This window comes from Eptesicus fuscus, chromosome 14 (assembly GCF_027574615.1).
Source record: "Eptesicus fuscus isolate TK198812 chromosome 14, DD_ASM_mEF_20220401, whole genome shotgun sequence".
Classification (NCBI taxonomy): domain Eukaryota; kingdom Metazoa; phylum Chordata; class Mammalia; order Chiroptera; family Vespertilionidae; genus Eptesicus; species Eptesicus fuscus.
The window spans coordinates 54,242,150-54,261,434 of record NC_072486.1 but is presented as its reverse complement, the minus strand read 5'-3'; the positions used below and the strand labels follow the sequence as shown (position 1 = coordinate 54,261,434).

The window sequence follows — 19,285 nt, the reverse complement described above, 5'->3', positions numbered from 1 at the left end:
GCAGGCTGAGCCATTAAACAGAAAAGAGGACACTGAGACTACACCAGCCCTACCATGACACAGCAAAGCACTGAGAGTAGCTACAGGGGGAATGCTTCAACTACCCTATCTGTACATTTCACATTGATCTCAAGTGTGGGAATTTGTTATCTGATCAAAAGGATTCGTGGTGACCAATTACTGGCATTATACCCAGTCAGAAATTAATAATTCAGGCCTATATGTGGATGTTAAGCTTCGTATCCAGTTGTGGGATGCGTGCTGACTGGCAGTGCTGGGCTTGGGAGCAGGCCTTCCTTCCCTGGCCCTCAGTCCTCATGTGAAGAGCCAGCAGGTTGAAGCTGGGGGTCATGAAGCCTGGGATCTCTAAGGTCCTGAGGCCAGTGGGGTGCAGAGAGCCAGGCGCCCACTGTGCCAGAGGGGCAGGAAAAGAGGCTCTGGCGCCAGGGCTGACAGTCGTGCAAGTGCTGTATCAAACACTTCTTCCCCCTTCCTGGGAGCGCGTGGAGAGTAAAATGAGTTCTCACTACTTGGAATAAACAGCAATGCTCTCTGGGTAAGAGCCAACTGGCAGTTTGAAAGATTGGGTTAATCAGACACAGAAATTTCTGATTAATTGGACAATTATTTCGAATTCTGAGAGAGCCAAGGCGATATTGGAGAAATATTTCGACCAACGGGGAATAAATCCAATAGCCTGAGGCAGAGCTTTGTAAGCTTACGGGGGTTGAAATACACTGGCATCCTGTGTCTGGTTTTTAGAGTCTCAAGTCTCCCAAATGAATAGGGCCCATAACTATTTTTTAATATCCAAGGGACTCCAAATTATTTTGGTTTTAAACAGTTTTGGAAAGCCTGTTAGTCCCCTGAAATCACGCCAGGACTCTAGGGCGGGGCGAAACCACAATGTGGGGGCCAGGAGAGAGGGACCTTCATGTTTGATGATGGAAAGTGGCCCAGATGAGCTGTCCTGGTCCTTTCTGGGAGTCTGAAGGTGACGCGTCTCACCTGGTGGGAGCGTGCTTCTGTTCCTCCTCCTCGTCCGTGTCGCTGCTGATGGTGATGACGCTGACCGTGGGGCTGGGGGTGTCTGGAATGACAATGGTCTGCCGCTGCCTCTCCCTGGTGGTGCTGGAGGCGCCGTCGCCCCAGCCGCACGTGACGGAGGAGCTGCAGGCCGGGCTGCTGTGCACCAGGGCGCAGCGGGGCGGCGTGTTCTCCTTGACGCGCTTGGACCGCTGAGGGGAGCTGAGGGCCTGAGAGGAGGACACCTCACAGGTGGAGACGTTTCTGTAACGACAAAGCCACACACACTCACGGAGGAAGGCCAGCCCAGCAGCACCTGCCTAGGAGCAAACTGCCTAGAAGTCCCAGCTTTGCCAGATCTCCTCAGAAAAGTCAGGGCCAGGGCACTCGGACTTCACCTGCCACTGCAGAAGCGGCAGCCGCTACACAGAGGGGACAGCAGCCTGGCCTCCTTGGGGCTCTGGTTTGGCTCCATGTGCCTGCTCCCAGCAGGACAAAGGCAACAGCCAGGGCTGAGGACAGGAGGGATTGTGCCCACGGACTGGGCTGGTCTTGTGGAGTGACATGTAATGCCCAGGATTTAAGGGGTGTCTGCCCCAACACAGCCCTGTCTTCAGGGTCCAGGCCTGACTTCCTGAGCTCCACCTTGTCATCCTCCCAAACGTCCTTAGGCCTTATTTGGGCGAGAGGTGGAAGAAATGGTATTGGACACATAAAGCTCTGGTTTCCTCACTAATAGCTGGTTTACCATTTAATAAACTAAAGCACTCATTTCTTAGGAGTTTCTGGATCTAATGGCTCTAACGTTGGTGGTTAGATCTTCTTCCTTCTTTCTCTGGGAAAGGGACATGACCATGAAAGCATCCGTGTGTGTATAATTTTTTAAAACTGATTTTTAAAAAGAGAGTTAGAGGGAGAGAGAGATCATTGTTCTACATCTTTATGCGTTCATTGGTTGATTCTTGTATGTGCCCTGACCAGGTATCGAACCTGTAACCTAGGTGTATTGGGATGACGCTCTAACCAACTGAGCTACCCGGCCAGGGCCTATAATTCTTATTTCCAAAAAAGATTCTTCTGGATTTAGACAATGAACTTCATAGGAAGCTTACCAGTCTGTTTGAACTGTAATGGAAAATTCGGAAAAGTGCAAGAGGAAAAGGTATGTTTAAAAAGGGACCTTTTAATATTGATTTGATTTACCTGAAATTCCTTATCAAACTAGCCAATGTAGTTCTATCTGGTTTGGCTCAGTGGATAGAGCATTGGCCTGACTGAAGGGTCCCAGGTTTGATTCCAGTCAAGGACAAATACCTCAGTTACAGGCTCAATCCCCAGCCCTGGTCAGGGCATGTGAGGGAGGCAAGCAATTAATATGTCTCTCTCACATTGATGTTTCTCTCTCTGTCTCTCCTGTCCACTATCTCTAAAAACACACACACACAAAAACCAAAAACCAAAACAAACAAACAAACAAAAAAACAACGGAAAATATCCTCAGGTGAAGATTAACAACAACAACAAAAAATTAGCTAATGTAATTTCTGGTAACTTTAGGGAAAAAAATTCCCTTACTTTCCCCCTCTTCTCTATCATTCCTTGGGACCAAAGCCAATCTATAATAAAACTGAAGAATCTGATATGTCCTTAGAGATTCTAGCACCTTCTAGCTAACGGGGTGGCCGTAAGATGAGAATTCTGTAAAGGTGGATCTATTTAATTTTCTATTTAGTTGGTATCAGATATGATGCTTGTTCCTTTTTGGGGGTTGGTAATAATATGTTTTACTGATAAGATGGTTCTGTTGTTTGTACTCACCAAACTACTTGTTATCGGTAATATGTTACAATTTTGAGATTATGTTTTCACTACTTCAGTAGTTAAAATACTTCCAGTGGGCCTTATTAAAGGAAAGTATGCCTCACTGCACCACCCAACAAGGGAGAGCGTTCTGGTCTTTCAGGCTGTTTTGCCAAAGCATTGGTCTTCAATAATAGGCAAATACATAACTTTCACGATAATTATATTGATCTTGAAATGCACTAGCAATGAGTCTCATAACACCAGCTGCGTGGGGAGCAGGCAACAGGGGAGGACTTGTGAAGTTTGGGAAGCAAAGAGTTCTTATGCCAATGATGCTAAGGTCAGCTCTGGGTCAGACCGGATTTCTGTGTGATGGCCCCCTGGCTGGGCATGCAGTGTGTGAGGACTGAGATGGTGGCCATTTCTGCTGCCTGACCTAATAATGACATGGCTGTGTTGTCCCAGGGCTACCAAACTGAAGTATTTTGGACGGCTGCCACTGAGCTGAGATGACTTTCCCTGAGTTGTCAGAGCACCCAAATAAGAACTCTTGAAAGATGACAACTTGAGGGAGTGAGCTCTTGGGTTAATTTCTTAAAGAGAACGTAAAGGTGGGCCTAATTTCTGGCGCCTGGCTGTATGAGGAAGTAGAAAACCAAACTTTCTAGACATTTTATATACTAGGCTTCTCTTGGTTAACCAATCTCAAATAAGCAATTGGGAACCTCCACCTCAGTGCCACCGGGGAGAAATGCAGGGTAATTCTGCAGCTTCTCAATCTTGATTTCGATTTTGTTTGGAAAACTCTTATTTAGTTAAAAATCAGGTTTACTGAGGTATACATACAGTAAAAGTTGCCCTTCTGAAGTGTTCGATAAGTTTTGACAAATGTGTGGTCAGGTAACCCCACCACAATCCAGACACAGAGCTTTTCACCGCCCTAAAAGTTCCCTCATGATCCTTCCCTGTCAACCCCCTCGTCTCCTACCCGAGTCCCCGGCAATCTCAGTCTCCATAGTTTTGCCTTTTCCAAAGGCCATATACAGGGTGTCCCCCTCAAAATGTATATACACTTCAACAGCTGATAGCGGAAATGTATTTAATAAACACTACCTTTATAATTAGTCAAGGTCTGTGTACACACTTTTTTTGGGGGGGAGGACACCATGTATATAGAATCAGAATATGGGCCTTTTGTCAATCTTGACTTTAAAGAGTCCACGGAGATGAGACTGGATTTAAAGGGAACGGGCAAGATTACTGTTCTGGCTAATGTCTAGGATTAATCAAGTTACTGCTTACACTAACGCAGCTAAATAACTTAAATTTCTGACCTTAGGTTTCCAGGAAAAAAAAAAAGCATATTTTAAAGAAAAGTTATGGTTTCCAAAGTGCAACTTCAGAGGTGGGTCTGAGTGTTTTCCAGAGAAGTGAAAAGGGGCAGAATCGCTCAGGGCCCTGGCACTGAACCCTGGGCCCGGGCCCGCATGGGGTGCCGGGAGGGCCGGACGCCTGCACAGACCAGAGCCGGCCATGTGGTTCCTGTGTCCCCAGCCACTCCCGGTGCCAGGCCAGGGGCCGGAGCACAGGCGATGGCCCCCGACACCGAGAGGTTTCTCACCACCCACCTCGCAGAGGACTGGTGCTGCTTGCTCTTCCGGGAGGAGGTGGTGCTGGTTGGCTGCTGTCGCATCACGTGGGCCACGCCCACATTTAAGGGCTGGGCTGCTGGGAGGGTCACATGACCAGTCAAGAGCGCAGGCTGCTGCATGATGGGATTGTAATGGCTGCCGTGAGCGTGCGTGTTCCTGAAAGAGAGATGGGAAAACAAGGCTTTTTATTGGTTTTATAAATACAGGGCTTCTTTTTTAAGATAAAGGATCCTCCCCAGCTAAAAGGCAAATTAAACCAAGTTGGTTCTGTTGCTAGCTTGTGGGGTTAGTGAAGAAATGAGCTTCGCCCAGTGAGCTCATCAGGTGAGTTTCCCCGGGCAGTGAAGTGTCAGGGCTGTTCTGAAGGAGGGTCAGGAACACGACTTGCTCCTAAGAAAGAGAAAGAATGAATGCCAAGTACGCAGGCTCAGCCCAAGGTCTGGAGAGAGGAGATAAACATTCCCTCCAACTTTCACAGAATTTACAAAGTGCCTTCAATGGGTTAGCCCACTCTGTGAGGTAGGCAGGATATAGCAGTAATACCGTTTTATAAGTGAGGACATTGTAGTTTATGTGACAAACAAACGCTGCAGATTGGCAGCCATAGGTGTTTGATATTGAGTGCTATTGAATTCTCTCAGTGGCTAGCTCAGTGTTCAGCATGTAACAGCTGATCAATTAATTACATGCTTGCTGAATGAACAATTAGAGTAACTGAAGGTTGCATATATACACATATATATGTATATATGTATATGTATGTTTGTGTGTATGTGTGTGTGTGTGTGTGTGTGTGTGTGTGTGTGTATGTATACTAGAGGCCCGGTGCACGAAATTCATGCACTGGGGGAGGGGAAATCCCTCAGCCTCAGCCCAGCCTGCCCCCTCTCACAGTCCGGGAGCCCTCTGGGGATGTCCTACCGTTGGAAGCGGGCCTAAGCCGCAGTCTGGCCTCCCTCTGCAGGAAGCAACCAGGCTGATCAGGGGAAGGCACCACCCCCATCACCCTGCTGCTGCCGCCACCGACAGCCGCCGCAGCCTCCAAGGTGTTTTCATCAACATGGACTCCAGTGAAGGGAGTCCATGTTGATGAAAACATGACAACTTTTTTTAGGCATTTTCAAGATGTCTCTTTCATAGGATATGACCTTCCTTTCTTTCTTTCTTTCTTTCTTTCTTTCTTTCTTTCTTTCTTTCTTTCTTTCTTTCTTTCCTTCCTTCCTTCCTTCCTTCCTTCCTTCCTTCCTTCTTTCTTTCTTTCTTTCTTTCTTTCTTTCTTTCTCTTTTATCCTCACCTGAGGATATTTTTCCATTGATTTTTAGAGAGCGTGGAAGAGACAGGGAAAGACAGAGAGAAACATCAATCTGTGAGGGACACTTTGATTGGTTGCCTCCTGCATGTGCCCTGACCTGGGCCCCGGCCAGGGAGGAGCCTGTAACCTAGGTACAAGCCCTTGATCGGAATCAAACCCAGACCCTGCGGTCGGCAGGCCGAGGCATTATCCACTGAGCCACACTCAGCAGAGTCTACCATTGGAAATAAATCCTGTTCTGTCAAGCCTTCCCCTGGGAGATCTGAGGAGGCTCCAATGTGTCCACATTGCAAAATACCCTGAGAACACTTCCTGGAATTGCTGAGGAACCTCGGGGACTCTCTTCTGCGTTCTTTCACTGGTGACAAATCTTCGTTTTTTGGGAGTGGAATTTAATTCTGAGAAACAAAAAATCATCTGGAGCCAAGTCTGGTGAATTATACCGGTGATTAAATGATGTCACTGAATTTTGGGTCGAAAGTGACAACTGACCATAAAGTAATGAAGCTGATTTTCCTGTTTCTTGGCACACTTATTTAAAAATTACATCTCTTTACACTGTAGTCATATTCCACATAAGATTCTTCTTAATTTAAAAAATTATATGCGAACCAGGAATTCAGGTACAGGCCAGAGCAGCAGCTCTCAGGGTCCATGGTGGACCTGCCTCCCAGGCCAGACACACCAGCTCTCCTGCTTACCTCCAGTCGGCCAACTGCTGGGTGCCTGCCATGGTCTCAGGAATCACAGTCGCATGCTGCACTGATGTGTGGGTGGCCACTCCAGTCAGCTGCTGCCATGCCGGGGGAAGCAGGATCTGCTGGGTCCCACTTGGCCAGGCCTGCTGTAGAGTGAAGGAGGTTGCAATCAGCATGTTTGTTAATCACATGATCAATTTGCATGATCCAAGCGCTCCGTATGCTAGACCCTGTGATAGGTGTGAAAGAGGAGACCTGGTCTTTGATCGGCTAAGAATGTAAAAAACTTATTTCAAGGGCAGAGCCGACAAGGATCAGGCAAGCAGACATCTCCACATGTTGGGGGCTCGAGTTTCTGTTCCAGCCTCGCTAGTGAAAGCGGGTTTTGGGTCCTGCCATTTGAAGAGTGAGATAAATTAAGTTCTGTCTCAATCAAGAACTGTGCTTCCCATCTCTCCACCTTTACCTACTCGCTCACCATGATGGTGGTCAAGATGTCTGCTCTGGGCAGGGGTTTGGGAGCATAGAGGTGACAGCAGCGTTTAGGCAGTATCAAAACAGCATTATTGTTAAGGCAATCCATAAAGATCACTCTCATGTCTCTGAAATGAGGGCGCAAGATCACACCCTTTCCTTCCGCGCACACATCCTCAGGGTGCCGCAGAGGGTCTGTTCCCTTTAAGGACGTGATGCTGCTGGGATGTGGGGAGGGAAAGGGCACAGCAAACAAAACTAACATGAGGAATGGTTTTGCAAGACTCCATCTCTAAACTTGCACAAATCAAATCCTCGAAAAGAATGATGCCAGTTTTCTGAATACATTTAAAGTAATTAATAGTATTTGGAGTGCTTCTGCCTGAAACCTAGAAATTTACCCAGAGAAAAACGAAGGCACCAGTTTAAACGTTTAATTATTGCCTTTTCTTATAGTTATCATACTCATTTTTCTAAGTTAGCTTATTTTTGTCCTTTGAAGGGACCATTTAAAAATATTTAGGGGAGAGCTCCATTGTGATAGGCTAACATATTGGCAGGGATTAAGTGACAAGCAGAGAGAAAACTAAAAAGCAACCAACAAACCAAAGACCCAGCAATCCAGGACTGCTGGCTCCTAACCACTCACCTGCCTGCCTGCCTCATCACCCCTAACTGCCTCTGCTTGCCAGCCTGGTCGCCCCCTAACTGCCCCCCTGCCAGCCTGGCTGCCCCCTAAATGCCCTCCTGCTGGCCTGGCTACCTCCTAACTGCTCCCCTGCCAGCCTGATCGCCCCCTAACCGCCTCTGCCTTGGCCCCCGCCACCATGACTTTGTCCGGAAGATGTCCGGTCTAGTTAGCATATTACCCTTTTATTAGTATAGACAAAGGTGGTTATGGGGGTGGGTGGAAGAGGGCATAGAGGGGATAAATGCTGATGGAAAAAAACACAAAATAAAAATAAAGGTGCTTCAACAACACTGAGGTCAAGCTGTCCTCAGCAGCAACAGCAGAAATGATCACACGGAAGCAGTATAGCCAGGGGGTAAAATACAGGTGCTGCTGTCATACTTCTTTGGTTTGTGTCCTGGCTCTGTCACCTAACTGCTGTGTGACTTTGTGCCAGTGATTGTGCCTCATCTTCCATTGTTGTCAAAAGGCAACAAATACCTTACTGTGTGTGGGGCTTAAATAAAACATAACTAAAGAACCTGGCATAATGATGATGTATCTGTTATTAAAGTTCGTGTCGTTACTATTACTGTTGTATCACTGTGTTATCTTAAATTCCCATAACACTTTACAAATTTTTCATCACTTTTACCTCCATGGTCTCATTCTACCATCAGAGCACCTATATGAACAGATAAGGAAGGTTCCAGCTCACTGCTTCTGTAACCCTGTTTTTTCAACTATAAAATAAATCACCTGCAAGGCTTTTTTTGGCTCTAAAAAATAATTTCTATTTTACAAGAAGGAAATTTGGGGCAAAGAAATGTTCACTGAGAGTTATTAGTAGAGTCACAGAGAGTTATTAGTTGAGTTAGGAGTAAAACCTAGGTCTCCTATATTAATTTGCATTACAAAGATACAATAATAATCTCCCTAGATTCTCCCTCTGTCTAAATTTCTTCTTGGAATTGTAAGCTAGGCACTTAGGAAGATAATTCACTCGGGCGTCATGCAGAATATTACTGAGATATTCTAATGACTCGAAGCACCTAACTCACCGCCGGGGAGGGAATTAGCAGAGATACATCTCTTTTGTGGAAAACATTAACAGGGATAATGGCAATACGGGGAATCATAAAGAAAGAATTACCTGGGCAAGCAGACCTGGTTGGATCTGAAGAGGCTGAGCTCCTGGGGCTTGAGTGACGATGGGAACAGCATTTTCCATTCGCACGGAATAGCCAGCATGCTTCGAGGGAGAGGCCTGCAACCCTGCTCCAGACAGCGGGCGAGGGAGAGAGGGGTTGAGTGATGGAAGCGAGCTGGCGGAAGACAGCTCTCCCCTCCTCTCTGCACCGGTCCCCTCAGGTATTGTCTGGTCCTTAGGAACTCTCCCCTTTAGTTTCTAACTTAAATTGGAAACCAAAACCAAAGAACAACCTTGAATGGGTTCAGAGACTAGAAGTGAAATTCAGGAGTCTGTAAAGCCAAAAGTGGAATGTCATGCTGACAAGTCACGACAGGAAAACGTGCTTCTGACAGGAAGACACGTGTGTGTCACTACGTCACAGCCGGTGTGGGGAGAGAACGGAGGAGTCCATTGGAGTGGCACTGACTCTGAAACGGCACCCACACATGATTGCCCCATGGGGCTTGCAACAACAAATTCTTGGGCTTTCTGTGTAAACTGTAACCAAGTACAAGGTCAACTCTAGCTTCTTAGAGGCTCCAGGAGGAGCGTGCTGGGGTGTCTGGCTGAAGAATCACCAGGGGGTAGCCTGGGAGGTATGTTCTTCATGAGACCTGGGCTGCCCTGGCAGTCAGGAATGGGCACTTTTCTATAGCTAAGCCACACGGCGGATATTTCATGCGAGGTGTCCAAGAGCTGGTACCAGCATAACAATGGGAGCACAACAATGTGCTTATTTAAAGACAGGCATTCAGGGCCAGATCACTGGCAGGTGGTGAGAAGAACAGTCCCACTGTTTCTCGGCTGGCCACAGTTCCGGGATGCCAGTGCCATGGAAAGCAATGAAGAGGGCCTTACGCCAGGAAAGTCGGCGGGACGGAGCCCTGCGGTCAGAGCCCCTGCGGTGGTCCGGTCAGAAGCAGTGAGGGGTGGTGTCTGCTCACCCTTACCTTGGAAGCCGGGAGGACACACGATGAGAGCTTGCTGGAAGGGGTCCGGCCGGGCACAAATCTGGGCTGTTCCCGTCTGCAGGGGCATGCTCCGCTGGGCCACCGCAGCCATGGATGCCGCTGAGGGCTGGTAGAGTGCAGATTGGTAGTTTAGTATGGAGACCTCGGGATTGGCTAAGGAAATAGTGGCACTGGTGGAGGTGGGAGCCTAAAGGAATGATGGGGATTAAACAAAAATAAACAAAAATAAAAAATGAGGGTGGTGGCAGGTTGGGAGACACGAATCTAAGTCAAATAAATGAACTCAAAGAAGAACAAACAAACAAAAACCAAGGGCAAAGAAGCAGACATAGAGGGGAGTGGAAATTCGGTTGGAAAGTCTCAAGGAGAAGCAGGTGCCTGCAGCCACATGACAGTCGCCTTCGGGGCTGTTCCTGATGTTTGTGGGGCCCGGGCAAGAGAGCGAACGGTGCTACCAGATCACATGTGTAAACACTACAAAGTTAAAACTCAGACTAGAAATGATTTATGTTCTGCCCTCCACTTTGACAAATATATCTTCCTAACACAGTGGAAAGCCAGGTTTGAGTTTAGGGTTCCTGGATTCCTTGGGTTCTGCCCTGGAACATAGTGACAGGGGCAAGCTGAACCCCTGCTCCGTCCCACACTTGAGGGGATTGGGGTGCACATACATGGACCTGAGGGTGCAGCCCAGGAAGAGGCCCCTGCAGGCCCAGGGCACACATGCCTGGGGAGGGCTGAGGGAGCATTGGTTGCAGAGACCCTCAGACGGCCGTACCGCAGTTACTGCAAAGAAATATGCTACAGAAACAGAGAGGGAGAGGGACACACTGAGCCTGGGGTTTCTCCTTCGAGTGTGCGAATTCTCACACTGGTGTTCAGCTACTAAGGCCGGAAGGCAGAGAGAAAAGATGCTAGGTCAAGAGAACTGAAGTGGAGATAGGTGAGAGCAATTTTGAAATTATGTCCTCTCTCCTTTCTCTTTCAGAAAGCAACACCCTTTGACATCGAACCTCCACGTGAAGCAAGGCGGCAGAAGGAAAATAACTTCTAAACTGGGAATTGTCCAGTTTTACCCCATCTTAGCCTTATTCACACCGATCTCCAGCATGGTAGGCGGAGGGTACCGATGGCTTCAAAGTCACCATTGCTTACGAGAGGGCTGGCCACCAGGGGTTACAAGGACCAGAGAACCACAGGACGTCTTGGACACGTACAAAAATAGAATTACAGGAAGGGTATGTGTTTGTGTCACATTCGATAAAAAGGGTAAAGTCTCATTTGACATATTTTTTTATACTTAGATTTTATGCTGCCTTTCAGTGCAAAGCACGTTTATTTGTTTGAGGGTAATGACTAAATGCCGTGGCGCACACGTTTGCATTTTAAGATACACGTTGTAATGTTAAGTGTCTGTGCAGCAGCGTATGCTTGGCCTCCAGGTAGTGGGAGGGGAGTGAGTGCAACACGCGGGGCCAGTGTCCGCGTTTTGTTACTGATGACGTGCCTTGTGCTTCCTCTTGGTTCCCTGCAGGTCCCCATCTCTCCGGGAGGCTTCCCCACAGACATAATCCCCACTCTGCTCAGACTCCACACGTCCAAGTCCAGACTCTCTGCAGGTCTTGGAGCCGTGGGGCACCGGTATCCTCAACTGTCCCACCTTCTGGTCAGCCATGAGGCCTGCTGCTTCTTCCTTCAAAATGTCCCTGGAACCCACTGACTCTTGTCAATCGCTCCTTCCCCAGGGGAGGTCCTCTCCTCTGCTGCCTGGGACCTAGGAAGCTCTGACCAGAGATGTTCTGGCCTCCGCGTTTTTTCTTCCAATTCTTGTTGGGCACAGAGGCTAGAACGGTCTTTCCAAAAGACTACTTTGTGTATGTCATCCCCCGCTCAAAAGTCTCCAATTACTGCCTCATGAACACCGTCTATGCGCTCTGGTCTCGCACTCCCTCCTCCCCTGGGTTTGGCCAACCTTCCCTTCTAAATCAATCTCCCTCTGCTCTGCATGCTCTTGGCACGCCAGATCAGTCTAAGCACTGTGCTGGGGTTCTGGTGAGGAAGAACAAAACCATGGTGAGATTTTGTCAAGGACTTCACCTGTTTGGCTGTGGATGCCTTAGCCTGAGGGCTGGGGTAGGTGCTGGGAGGGAATGTTTGTTTCTTTGCATGCTAGGCCTTAGCAAGCTTTAGGTCTTCCCCCTCAGGAAAGTGTTCAGAACACCAGTGGTTCCCAGGGGCAGCAGATGCCGGGTGTCCTCTCCTAGAGTTTAGGCAGAGGGAGAGAGGCTAGGCCGGGAAGTAAAGCCTCTCTTCTGGAGGCGTGTGTGCGTGTGTGTGTGTGTGTGTGTGTGTGTGTGTGCGCGCGCACGCGCGCGCATGTGAGTATACACACACAGGAGTGTTGTCACTGCAGATTGATATTAAAACTGAAAAAATCTAGGGAGACTCTTTGGGGGAACTGCTAACACTGGAAGACGGCAGTAAAGGTCTCTTAGACACCAGAGACCGCCTGAGGTAGGGCCTGGAGATTATTCAGTCAATAAATATTTCCTGGTGTCATCCATATTTTAAGCAGCATGTTAGGTGCTAGATCCTGCTAATTTTCTGTGAAAGGTGGGGCATCTATGGGAAGAAAATCTAGCATCCTGGTCCCTTTCAGTTCCAGGTGCTGGAATTCTGATGACAGACTGAATTGATTTCCCCCACGACTTGGAGAAAGGACAGGTTTCATCTGTCCTGGAAGGAGGCCATGTGGACACAGCTGTCTGGGGACAAGGAGGAAGGGCCTGAACTGGATGATCGCTAGTGTCCCAGTTCAGAATTCTTTACCAGGCAGAAGCCGGACATACAAGGATCATAGCATCTCCTTTACCTTATTCCTGCATCAGGACAGAGAGAAGTGGTAAGAGGTACCATCTCAGAAACAACTTCCTTAGTGAGTTGCACACAACTTGTTCAATGGGGCCACCAGTAGACAGAAAGCGCCAGGGTCTCAAAGGCAATAACCTTGGCGCAAACACCTTACAGGGTTGAATGTGACAGTAGAGGAATTCTGTCTTCTGACTGGGTTTGCTAGGGAGATACAGTTCCTGATGCTGTCAGCCCCGCTGGCCTTCTCTGCTCCCCACTTACCTGGTTATGGACAGTGTTCAGCTGGTTGTTGAAGGTCATGGTCAGGTTGGTGGATGTGCTGGGGGCCACGTGTGTGATGAAAGGGGTTTTGCTCTGGTTCACGGTGTCATACATATTCACCCGACGCTTGCAAATCTCCATGTTCTGGAAACATGATTTGACGCTGTTCATGAGAAAGGCAGAGACAGAGGTATAAGGGAAAGAGAAGAGGGTAGCATGGGATAAAGGGGAGAAAATGGCGAGAGAAAAAGAGAACAGTTGCCGAAACCGGTTTGGCTCAGTGGATAGAGCGTCGGTCTGCGGACTGAAGGGTCCCAGGTTCGATTCTGGTCAAGGGCATGTGCATTGGTTGCGGGCACATCCCCAGTAGGGGGTGTGCAGGAGGCAGCTGGTCGATGTTTCTCTCTCATCGATGTTTCTAGCTCTCTATCCCTCTCCCTTCCTCTCTGTAAAAAATCAATAAAATATATTTATAAAAAAAAAAAAAAAAAAGAGAACAGTTAATCTAGTGAACAAGACAAGTAGGGAAACTTCAGGCCTAAATTTCCTGGATTTCTCATGTGAAGTCTGTGTTTGCTACAGTTAACGGTATTTAGATAAGTTTCACCCTGTCTTACTGCCTTTTCTCCCCAGCCTGCACAGGTAACGGTTCTCCACAGCACAACAGACCTGATGGCTCTCACTGCATTTTCCTCATGTCGCTGATCTGTCTCCACCTTCTCTGCTCATTCTCAGCTTCCAGTAAGGTTTCTGACCCATAAACAAATGTGTACGTTCTCACGCATGACCTGCTGCCACCTTCCACAAGACAACTCCTTGCGCTAATCCTTCCCAGCGAGTCTGGCGCACCAGCGCCATCTAGGGGACAGCCAAGGAACTAGCCAGCCCAGTATCATGACCCTATTACCCACTTTCTCCCCACCGGAACTGGGCATGTAATGAGAACGGTAATAATATCAGTAATTAGTAATAGTGGCTGACAGTGACAGAGAGCTGTGGTAGTTGTGTGCAAGATTTTTGCACTCAGACCTACAACCACCACGAGAGGGAGAGATGAGTGATGCCCCTATTTTAGGAGTAAGGATGAACTTTAGAGAGGACAGGTAATCTGCTAAGGTCAAGAGCTAATTACTGGCAATATATATACATATACATCCTCTTGAAAGTTATAAGTGCCCTCGACCAAGTTCGTGAAAGTCCACCATAAAGTGTTCTTCAGAATTTATACCTTGTTTCTCAGTCAGTTTGTGTCTTCTTCTAATTAAACTTACTTTTCCTCAAATGCTAATATTCAAAATAAAACAGCATTTAAAGTTCAGTTTTAAATACTTATTTAATTATAATGTAATAACTGAATATAAATATGATAATTTTCTACTATTTTAAGATTACAAAGGTAATACTATTTCTGCATTCTATAGGTAAGCTATGCTTTGGGCCAAGCAGGTGCTTGTGGGCCACCCCAAAACATCCTTTCCATAAAAGATGCTCCAAACTATCTTAGACATGCCAGAGACTCCTCTTTCTTTCGGAGTTAAGAATTACTTACATTGGCCACACAATGCACACGAAACCATTTACTGACTGTAGACCCTGGAGAGAAGGGAAAACGTATCCTACAATAACCAAGAGCTAAAAAAACCTAATAATGCTGGTAAGGCCAGCATGTTCTGAACATCTACTAAGTGCCAAACACACTGCTAAGTGCTTGCCTATAGAGGCTGAAGGAATAAAAATATAGATTTTATATTCCCTTTGGAATGTATGGAAAGCACTCAATAATTTTGTGACAATTCAGCCAAAAGCTATTAGACTCAGAATTCTCTAACTGAAATGGCCTGTCAGTTGCACTTTGGGTTACTTCTATGAGACTCGTTTTTAAGGAACTCGTGCACTAGAATCCTGGTATGGAGAAATGGGTGGGTCTCTTTCACTTCTCATCCAGATGTTGGGGCAGCTCTGGCCCAGTCCCAAAGGTGGGGGGTCTACAGCAGGGTGGGCCTGGAGGTTTCTGCTCACCCTGGAGTTCTCCTGGTCTTCTCAGCAAGTTGTAGGGGCCCTTAGGGATTAGGCCTACTCTCAGGTAAGCCTCGGTGTGCTCAAAGACCTGTTTTTCCTTCTGAGGCCCATTTTCTGAGTTATAAATTGCCAGTGGTCCTCCTGGGACCCACACCAAGTTCTGAATTTGAAGCTGATGCTCGTGGTCTCCCCGCTTGGTCTTCACCAAGTACAGTGAAGCATTCTAGTGTGCTTCCTCACGGAACCCAGAGATGGACAGGACCCTGAGGTCATTCAGCTGTGACTCTGACTTTATGTGGGTGATTGTCTCACTGACAGACGGCTAATGTGAACCCTCTGGAGAGCATCCCTCCATCTCCTATCCATAGCTCTTTCTCAATCATCCCACTTCACCCCTGAATGTAAAAAGTGATCTTTTGGGGGCCCTAGTCAGTAAATCACCAAGTCCGGCTTCCCTCTGTGGTACCAAATGACACCCCCTTGAAGTATTCCTACCACACCCAGAAACAGAACAAATACCATAACAAGAGTTTGCAAGGGATGGGTCCAAGTTCTTTCTTTGTACTGGAGTTCGGTTGTTTCAAACATGGTTCTAAATTAAAGACTCACTGTTTGTTGTAATGAGATTTGACTTGCTTAACATCAACTGATAAAGAATAGAATTGAAATGAGAGGAAGTGCTATCTGTGGCGGGCGCCGCCAGTCATTTCTTGTAGGCTGGTTAAGTTCAAGTCCAGCGTGAGATTCAGCCCAATATGAGTCTTGTCATGGCAGGTCAACCATGATCTGCAAATGTTTCTCTTCCCCAGCCTCTTCTCACACATTCTCCCTTTCCCCCTGACCCTATCTAATCTGGTGCTCGTGAGCACACTGCTTCTCCCTGCAGACGTCCAGGGATGTGACTGTCGTCCCACATACCTCTGGGTTGAGTGGCTGAAGTGATATCCCTGGTTACCCTGTGTTATGAATTGAACTGTGCCCTTCCCCCCAAATTAATATGTTAAAGTTCTAACCCCCGTACTTCAGAATGTGACTGAATTTGGAGATGGGCTCTTTAAAGAGGTAAAATGGGGTCAGTAGGGTGGGCCCTAGTCCAATTCATATTGAGGAGGAAGGAAGACCATGTGAGGACACAGGGAGGAGACAGCCATCTACAAGCCAAGGAGAGAGGCCTTAGAAGAAACCAGCTCTGCCAAACACCTTGAGCTTGGACTTCTAGAACTGTATGAAAACAAAGTTCTGCTTTTTAAGCTCCTCAGCCCCTCAGTGGTATTTTGTTATCGCAGACTCTGAAAACTAGTACTGTCTCCCATTCTCTTGCCATGGCCTTTCTCTCCCGCTCACTCACCGGGCCTGTGCCTCTGACCCAGTCTTCCACTTTAACACATGCCCTGCCACCAAGGGATTCTTCAAGGGGCACACGGAGTACCTGCCAGACACCCTGGCTTCTCAGTTACTTCTCACCCCGGGGATCAGTGCTGGCTGTGGGTTCTTTGGATGTCAAACCTGACACTGCTCCACTCCCCTAGACCACAAATTCAAGTGCCCCATCCCCCAGCCACATTGTCACCCATCTGGTTCATCTGACAATGACTAAAGCAGCCAGTCTGAGTTGATCAGACTGTTCAGTGTCTCTGGACCTTCTCATCTTTACTTCCTTTCCTTTTCAGCTAAGGTCCCATAGCCATCCATTGGGATTACAATGCTCTATTCCAACATCATGAGTCTGTCAATCTCTTTTTCTCTCAGCAGCCTGACAAAACTCCAACCTGGATGACCCAACTCTCTCTTTTCTCCAGGCCTTCACCCGGGGAGTTGTTACACCTTACTCTTCATGTCCAACCTCCGTGCTCAACAATTCCACTGTATTTCTCTGTTCAGTTTTCTCTGCCACCTTCTACGTCAACTACCTAAACTCTCCTACCTAAACACCTTGCTCTCAACAAGAGAAGACAACTGTCTGAAGAGCTCCCTCAACTTGCCTCTGCGAACCCAGCCCTCCAGCCAACGTCTGTGCCCCGCCTTCATCCACGGTGACACTGGCCTAGTCCTCCACCTGTGCTCTGAGGCCCAGCCCCTTCCACAGTCTCAGGAAACTTCTCTTCAGAGCATCTTTTATCTTTAGTTTCTCACTTGGTACCAGACACTTCCAATCAGCATTTTCAATTGCTCAAGTCTCTTCCAAAAGTCCCCCTTGGGCCCTCCCTAGTCACCCCTCCATTTCTTCCCACCCCTTTCACAGCCTCCTTTCTTGAAAGGATCCTGTCTATTTCTTCACCTTTCCCTTAGGCTTTCAACCAGCTAAGCTGGTTTCTGCTTCCATCATCTACGGAAACAGCTCTAAGTCACCAACAGCTTCTAAGCTGCCAACGTGATGGCCATGTCTTCAGGGCTCATGGACTTGACACTCTAACCAGCCAGTTCCTTCTACAGGTCCTTCAATGACTCCCCATTGCTCTTAGGATCGAGACCAAAATCCGGTACAAGGTAGGTTTGCCCCATCTGGTCCTGGGGCCTCAGCTCTCCCACTGTGCCCCAGCTCTTGGGCTTGGTCCTGTCCATGGCGGAGTCTCCCCACAAGCAATACCCTTTCCACCCTCACCAGCCTTCCCATCAGTTACCTCTTACTCGTCCTTCCGCACTCACTTCCTGCCCTGTCTCCAGTGAGGCTCCCTTGTCACTCGCTCTCATCACACCCCATATTTGCCCTGATATCAGCCTGGTTATTTGGGCATCACTAGCTTTGTACCTTTCTCTCCTCTAGACTGTAAGCTCCAGTGGGAAGGGGCCCCATCTTCTCTGCCCCCCACTATACCCCAGCAGCTGGCACAGCACACAGCATGCTGAATGAATGAATGAACAAAACCAAATCCAAACTAGACAAAGTCCCCTCCAGAAGGGTCTGGGAGTGACCTCTGGCATGGAGAGGGGCTTTGCTTTGCGGACCCTGCCATTTTGAGCATTTCCCTTCATGCACAGACACCCAGAGTCCAGCCCACCCAGCCCTGGACTTTCTTATGCTCCGCCACCTGTTTTTATAATAATGTTTTATTGGGACGCAGCCTCACTCATTTGTTTATCTCTTGTCTGCATCTGCTTTCAGCTACAATGGCAGAGCTGATTGCGACAGAGACTGTTTGGCTGCAAAGCCTAAAACATTCACTCTGAGGCTTTGAAGAAAAAGTTGCTGAGCCCTTGTAAAGAGCACGGAGCAGGACACCTACTGTGTGCTATGGGGAAAGTCGAGTAAGTGTGTCATGGTGACAAAGGGGTGGTTCAGGGTTTCGATCGGAGTGATTCTCTTATCAGCATCGATGGTCAGCATCTTCTTTAACAGGTCGATGAACTCCCGCCGGTCTGCCTTTTCCACCAACATGTCACTCCCTTCCAAGTCTGTGGTCATGTTCACCTGGAAGCAAGGAGGACAGGTTACCGAGACCCCGCTGAGTCTGCTCGACTCCCCTTATGCTCTGCAACTCCATCCAATCTCTCAACCCCCTTCTCAATTCCTACAGGGCGGTGTCTGCCCTTTGAAGGCACCACCACATGTCATTGTTGGCCACAGGATATGGCAGGGCTCTGCAGGAAAGGCAGAGGGAGGCCATGCACGGGGAAGGGGTGGTGGCTGCCGGTACCTGCGACATACATCAGTGACAGGATGTGCACCCTCTTGCTATAATCAGTTAAATCAAAATGCGCCTCACATCACACCTCACGGAAAAGAACCACAAGATGAAAAGAACTCTGGAGGTTGGTTGTAGAACAGTGTAGATGAACTTAATACCACTCAACTGTACAGTTGAAAATGCTGAAATGGTAAATTTTGTTCTATGTGTATTTTACCACAGTTAGAAACAACCAAGCAGTACAAAATAAGATGAAAAAGGTTTATGTATTTAACCTTCGGAGGGAAATGCTGGGGCCTAAGTGCCCTCCCCCTACATCTGCAGTGTGCCGTCCTCTGTAGCTCCCTGAGTTAGGGTCGGGTCATTTCAGTCCCTGTATTCACGGGGTCACCTCTGCCAGACAAGCAGGGTGTTTGAGCAGGATTTTCCCTCCCAGATCAAGTCTCTACTAGCAAAGCCTTTAAGAGACTTGTCTTGTGGTGCTTTCTACATTTTCCAAGACATGCTCTGGAAAGCAATTTCTGTTTTCTAAGACAATCTAAGCTTCTAATCAACTGATAAGGATACTCGACTCGGCGTCATGATTTTGGGTTACACTTCTCTTCCGTAAGAGGGGTGCTGAATGTTTATTGATTTCTAGCTTTACTTTTCATTGCTTTTAAGAAAAATCCACTTTGGGCTGCCCTGATTTGAGACTAGTCTTTACACT

The 19,285-nt window shown here is 47.8% G+C and overlaps 1 protein-coding gene across 1 annotated transcript in view; it reads right to left on the bottom strand.

Annotated features, from left to right (window-relative positions):
• The window catches only part of HIPK2 (homeodomain interacting protein kinase 2), a 168,308-nt gene that overhangs the window by 12,001 nt on the left and 137,022 nt on the right, over window positions 1-19,285 (bottom strand). Inside the window, exons 6-12 of the mRNA XM_008150477.3 lie at window positions 18,175-18,359; window positions 12,932-13,094; window positions 9,779-9,986; window positions 8,790-8,911; window positions 6,496-6,638; window positions 4,458-4,637; window positions 1,009-1,290 (exon numbers count right to left, since the gene is read on the bottom strand). Of these exons, the coding sequence (XP_008148699.1) occupies window positions 1,009-1,290; window positions 4,458-4,637; window positions 6,496-6,638; window positions 8,790-8,911; window positions 9,779-9,986; window positions 12,932-13,094; window positions 18,175-18,359 (1,283 nt within the window). The remainder of the gene's footprint in view (window positions 1-1,008; window positions 1,291-4,457; window positions 4,638-6,495; window positions 6,639-8,789; window positions 8,912-9,778; window positions 9,987-12,931; window positions 13,095-18,174; window positions 18,360-19,285) is intronic.